Source organism: Cyprinodon variegatus, unplaced genomic scaffold, assembly GCF_000732505.1.
Source record: "Cyprinodon variegatus isolate N-32 unplaced genomic scaffold, C_variegatus-1.0 Scaffold72, whole genome shotgun sequence".
NCBI classification, from domain to species: domain Eukaryota; kingdom Metazoa; phylum Chordata; class Actinopteri; order Cyprinodontiformes; family Cyprinodontidae; genus Cyprinodon; species Cyprinodon variegatus.
Window position 1 is genome coordinate 1,173,424 of NW_015150525.1, and position 6,428 is coordinate 1,179,851.

A 6,428-nucleotide genomic window follows, 5' to 3' on the forward strand; every position below is an offset into this window, starting at 1 on the left:
ATCGAATGTGAAAAAACATGGAAATAACGTGGAAAATGTGCATAACGTAAAATGTTCGTCACGTAGGGCTGCAACTAACAATTATTTTGAAAATTTATTAATCTGTCAATTATTTTTTCGTTTAATCGATTAATAATCAGACAAAAGAACTCTAAAGATTTTTTTTTAAATAAAATTATACCAGGTGAAACTAAAATATTTCCACTTAAAGAGTTCTGGATAAAGCATATTGACCAATATTTAAATTTTTTTTAATCTTAAATGCAAACTGTTTCAATTTTATTATTTATAATTTTGATATAATTACTGCTCTAAGTGGATCGCTCTTTTAGCTAAAGGCATGTTTTATAGTCTCTAAACTCCAATTAACGATTAATCTATTACTAAATTAGTTGACGATTATTTCAATTATCGATTAATCTGATTAGCTATTTCAGCCCTAATGTCATGTGAAAAACATGGGTATGGAATGTGGAAAAACATGGAAATCATATGTGAGAACGTGTATCACTTGTGAAAAACATGAAAATCATGTGGTGAAATTTATGTGTCACGAGAAAAACATAGGTATCACTTGCTCTTACTACGAAACGTTCAAATTCCACACATACATGTGTTTCTACATGTGATACACATGTGAATTCCCATGGAATGCATAGATTTCACGTGGGTTTTCACATGGAAATTTCATAGGATGTTTCTGTAAGAAAATGAAATTTCCTATTCTGATGGCTCAAGGTTTTGATAATAACCACATCTAGTTAGATTATATCTGAAATGCAGCATTAATATGTTTTATGTCATGTCCAGGTGTTTTTTGATTAAACATTGTCTAATATCTCTCAGAGGTAAACCTAACATCCTATGAATATTGTTTCTCATTGAAAGACTAGAGACTAGTTGACAATAAAGACTGATGGACTGAATTCATCGATTGATTTCCCACTGAAATTAGCGGGTTAACCTGCGACTTTCAAACATGGGTCGACCCGCTAGCTATTGGCACTTGGCTCCCTTACCATTAGTTAAGAAAAATGGGTCAAAAGGGTGATTTATACTCAGAAGCCAGGTTGTCTGCTTGTGTCGCAGTGAAATCAAATTTGCCTGCAGACTCTGGTGCAACTCTCCAAAATTGTAGAAGAACAACAGACAAGAGGCATCTGATTAGTCAAATGTACATCCCCTCTAAACTATGCGTATTTCGTGTTTTGTTTGACCGCCATTGTGGAAAATGACTTGTGAAGATGGACCAGCTAGAAGAGCGAGGTGCGCGAGAATGCTGGGTATCTGGTGACATCACGCTGGGTTAGCGTTGATGATGTTATCAGTTCGACATAAATCAGGAAAGTAAACAATGGACAGCTACACGGAAGGAAGCCAGGGCGTGGTTTATTTTATTGTTAAGCTCTTTAATCCCTCCGAATCCCTCTCACCAGTTCTGCGCCATGTTTAATGAATGTAAGCAGAGTTGTTTCAGGTTGTTAGATCAGACGTAGTTGGCGCTGTGTATTGACGTCTGTACATTGCCTTCAATGGTGTCGGGTAATTTAGCGGATCAAACCGGGTCTGATGTTCCCACAGCATGTAAAACAGAGCCAAGGCAATTTTAACGCGGGTTGTTTGACGAGTCTTTTGGCCCGGTAGACACACGTCAGTCAGCTGTTCCTACTGCCACTAAAACACGATTGTTCCCGGGTTTTAACTGTTTTTTTGGCCAATGGGAATGCGGTACAGGTGGCTTGTATCTGTTGGATGATACTTTTAGTTTTAGTTAATGGTTTATTAAAGGTTTATAGTTTTGGTTTTTATGTTTAATTAATAATATAGTAAAACAGGCTGGCACAGTTAGTTTTGTTCATTTGTTTGTCTGTGGCCTTTCAGCAAGGGGGTGCTGCATGTGTTTGTTCTCTCTTGGTTCTCCAGCCTTATCCTAAAGTCCAAAAACATAACTGTAGGTTGACTGGTGTCTCTAAATTGCCCTTAGGAGTGTCTGCATGATTGTTTCTCTGTATTGCCCTGCGATGTACAGGTGACTTGTTTGTGGTGTGTGTACCCTTTCACCCATACTGGCAGAGGGTGGATAGATAGAAACATGTTTATTGCGACCATCGGGCATTCACGCCTCTCTCACTATTTGCTTGTGTTGTCTGGAAAAAGGGTAGTGATTCAGACGAGTGGCATTGCCGCATCAACGACGGGGCGAAATGTCACACGGTGGTGCAGCCAACAGCTTGTTGAAGCAACAGAGGAACTTCAACCCCCGTCTTGGTGTTGTGCAACCAGTGGAGAACAGAAAAAAAAAACTGCCAACCGAGGGAAGTGAACACTCACTCTGGTCCACATGACTTTTCAGCCTCAAACGCATTGTGGGGGGGTGGTGGTGAGTATTCTTGGTTTGAATTAGAGTATTGGGGATTTTTTTCTTCCTTTTGTCATGCCACGGTTGTTGTTATCACAGCCATTTGACCTGTGACATCATGTACCACCTCGTCCCGTCCCCCCCAGACACACCTCCCTACGAACAAAAACCCCAAACTCAATACCCTTCAATCAAGGACTTTCTCTGTCCGTGTGACATTGTGTATGCTTCAGTCACTGCTCTACTTTCCCTGGACCCCCCCTCATGTAAATGCCTTGCAGCTCTTTTGCTCTCTATCCAGCTAAGCTGCTCTTAACGACACAAAGGCCTTCTTTCATCCACTTACACTCACTCATAATCCATTTTACCCACTAGATCATCCATGGATCACCCATTACTCGTACTGTACTTACACAAAGCAGCTGTACTGTTGCATAAGCGGGCAGTTTTTTTACTACGCTAACTTTTTTTTAATGGCTTTCCAATGGAGTCTTCAAAAAAAGTTGGTACTGTAGTTTTAAGTTTTCCGTTTCTTATAAATGGCAACTGTGCCTTTGCAGGAAAGGCCTCCTCTCCCTGATGGCCTTTTTTATGGCTGTGGCTTGTGTTTCTGGGCAAGGTTTCAGTTTCTTTAGAAGACTTGTGTGTGTGTTTTAAAAGAAATGATGATGGCTTTCTGCTCATATGTGTTTCTGATGTTAAGATTTAATGTTTTAGGTGTGTGTTTAAAACTAACCAGGATAAACAGCTACATTTAGCAAATGTGTTGAAGCGTCAGACTTTCAAATCAAGGAAGGTCTGTGAAAAAATTGCTGCAGATTTCATTTTGTTAGCCTATCAGCGAGAGTCCCGTCCTCAATGCTACTGGGCCATCATTCATGAACGTGCTTTGATCCAAGCAGTCTCCATTGGAGCTCTGACCTTATGTGACGTTGGAAGAAGAACCTCTGCCCCACAGGCTTCAGTCATGTGTGAACTTTAACAGATTTGCTTTCATGAGTTAAGCTCCATGCAGCTTCCCTGTCCCTGCTGAAGAACCACAGCATGGTGCCGCCACTGCCGTGTTTCATGGTACAGACTGTTCTCCAGGCTATTTTTCCACCCCCACATAGCATTTTGGAGTGCAGAGGCTTTTATTGACAGTATTGCATAAAGACCAGAACTTATCCTGTCAACAGATTCTCACCCAAGCTTCGCTTCTTCACAGCTCCTCCGGAATTACTGTGGGTTTTCATGGCTGCTTCTTTGATTATTGCTCTCACTGCCTGCCCTGTCATTTGGGGTGGACAGAAATGACTCTGCTGTCAGATGAAGGACTAGTGTGCAGTGAGACGTTCACAGCTTATAGGATCTTTTTAAACTAAGCCTGCTTTAAAACTGTCCTTAGCTGATTTTTTGTGGTGTTTTGCTACCATGGCGATTATGTTGACTAATTGTTAATTAAGTTGTTTTTTTTGTTTTTTATTGTGCAAAATGTACACAATAACTTACAATAATTAGACCTATTAATGTATGCTGTAGCTTGACTAAATATAAACAATAAGTCAAAGAGGGTTTGAAAGCTTTTGCAAAAAAATACGCACTGGTTTTAAAAAGCTTTTAAACTCTCCCCGTCTGTGTTTGCAGGAAGGAGCAGACCATCTTGTCTCCGGTTAACTGCTGGAACCTACTGCTGCTGCAGGTGAAAAGGGAGAGTCGTGACCACGCCACTTTGTCTGACCTCTACCTCAACAACATCATTCCCAGGTTTGCGCAGATCAGCGAGGACTCAGGACGCCTCTTCAAGAAGGTAAAATGCTCTAACCCTCCGACACAAGCAAAATGAAGGCGGCAGAGGTGGCTTCATAACCCCCATTTACACTATCCTTTTGAAACCAGTCCGAGATTGGTCTGAGCACGGTAACGGAGAAAATCTTTGAGTGTAAATGGCAGCCAGAACTGAACCGGGTCGCGCTCGACACACCTGAACCACGCTAAAGTGGCACTAGGTCATCAATAGATCTCGGTTTAGTTGTGTTTAGTTGTGCTGCAGTTCTCTGATACCGAAGACGCATGAGTAGACCGTGTCATGTCCTTACAGTCAGATTCTGTAGTCATGAAAATTCAGAGATTCATAGAAAAACAAGCTTCCCTACTATGCCCGACGATTTCCACTGATGATTCTGTTTTGCAGTGTGATTAACCTCAACTTCGGTCATTGTTTCCTGCATCTGTAAGCCCTGATTACACAAGTGTTTGTTATATCCACTTCCCAAAAGGCTCTCTTCTGTGCCTGACTCTCCACGAACTTTCTGATTGTTCCAGGTGCCGCCTTGTTGGTTTGCTTGTTTTCTTCTAGAAAGCAGTAGTACCGTAGAACGTCACAATCTGTGCTAGCGTGGTGTGTAAACGGTCATAAGGAACAGAGCTCAGCACGGATCGGTTTTCAGAGGGTAGCCTAAATGGGGCTATTAATCCATGGCCTGTTTCAGGCGTTTCCATCCATCTCTCTGGCTTCTGCTTTCTGTCCTAAAAGACTCAATGGCAGCTAGAACGTTAGCCTGGGCAATTGATAGTGTCTGGTTTCCTACAGGAGTCTGCGTTTATCTTTGCTGCGCGGTCTGTGAGATAAAGCAGATAAGAACAGGAATTGTAGTGGGAGAGCAAAAACAGCAAAGGATTGGGGGGCGGGGGGGTTTAAACGTGATGAAGCAAATACCAGAGTGCAGCTCTCCCCTGGGAGACGGCTGTTCCTCTCCAGGAAGGACGTTTCAGCATATTTGTTCTGCAGCAGTCTCACGGTGCCAGCGCCACTGCGGGAGGCAGTCATTTTCCCCTCCAAAGATCAAACCTTGGCTGGGTTTTAAAGCGGAGTGGGTCGTACCAGAGTGTAGAGGAAGAATGCAGGGAATCCAAAACCCTCTCAGGTAGAGGAAGATAACTCTTCGGAGCAAGTGTGGACCATGAAGGGAAGTTGTGTCTGCATGTGTGGAATGCTGCCGCAGCAGCGGCTGATTTCCACCCTGATATGTTGTTTCTGAACCAGGCTTACGGCCTGATCCTGATACACCTAAACAAACCTACAAAAAATCTCTCTTTCCTTTCTTTTCTCTCGCTCTTGGTCATCGATGACTAATGGTGGATTCGTGGGTATTTTACTAAGGGTTGTTTTCATCTTATCTGGTTCATAAACAGCCTGTGAACAATACACCCACATAAAGCTCTAAAGTCTAATTAAGCATATAATGAGTCCATTTATAATGTTCCCAGTCAGCAGCAGTAATACCAGTAAATGCCAGAGGCTATATCAGTCTAACCACAGTTCATATTAGACAATGCAGTGTTGAAGGAGCTAACAATGATGCTGTTTGACTGAAGGACTATCTTAATCATTTGAGCTAACTACAGCTCACTTTATGCGTGTGTATATATGTATATATACATATATATATACATATATAACACACACACATATATCTATATATATAAAACAGCCTTTTTAAAGAGAAAGTCAATTGATTATAAATTGAAAGTGTTTTTTAAGAGAAAAATCTTCAGCTCAGATGCTGATGGATGTTTTTTTTTTTTTTTTTATGTGGAGCTTAATCAGGTTTAAAGAAATGTCTGTATGTCATTTTGACCAGACAAGATGAGAATGGAAATGCAGAGAAGTCCAAAGGTCAGCCACTACTGTTTACAAGTAGGATAACCCTTTTCATTGGTCGCCGCCCCTTACCTCCTACAGCTCTGCAGTGCCTCAGTTTCCTTGATATCACTGTCTTCATTGCACCTTCTCTTAATCTGCTCTCTTGCTGCTTTTTTTATTGGTAACCCTTATGAGGCAGTGCGGTCAAGGATCAGCAAGGTGAACGAAAAAAAAACAGCATCATCCACCGGTTCCAGATCCCTCTGAGGATTTTTATTTGGTACTCTTTACTCTGACAACCATCTTCCTGAGCTTCCAAGAACTCAGTGCTTCTATAACCGATTAGCAACACACTTGCACTTGAGTGGACCAGGCCACAATTAAAGGAATAGTACACCCAAAACATGATTAGCCTTCATTTTCTACTCACCCCCATGCTGAACA

At 41.6% G+C, this 6,428-nt stretch overlaps 1 protein-coding gene across 3 annotated transcripts in view; it reads left to right on the forward strand.

Moving 5' to 3' along the window:
- Nucleotides 1–6,428, forward strand: part of LOC107083326 (SLIT-ROBO Rho GTPase-activating protein 2-like) — an 88,945-nt gene that overhangs the window by 64,626 nt on the left and 17,891 nt on the right. For all 3 annotated transcript variants that reach the window (XM_015372458.1, XM_015372457.1, XM_015372459.1), the window contains exon 3: nt 3,986–4,148. In XM_015372458.1, coding sequence (XP_015227944.1) covers nt 3,986–4,148 — 163 coding nt within the window. The remainder of the gene's footprint in view (nt 1–3,985; nt 4,149–6,428) is intronic.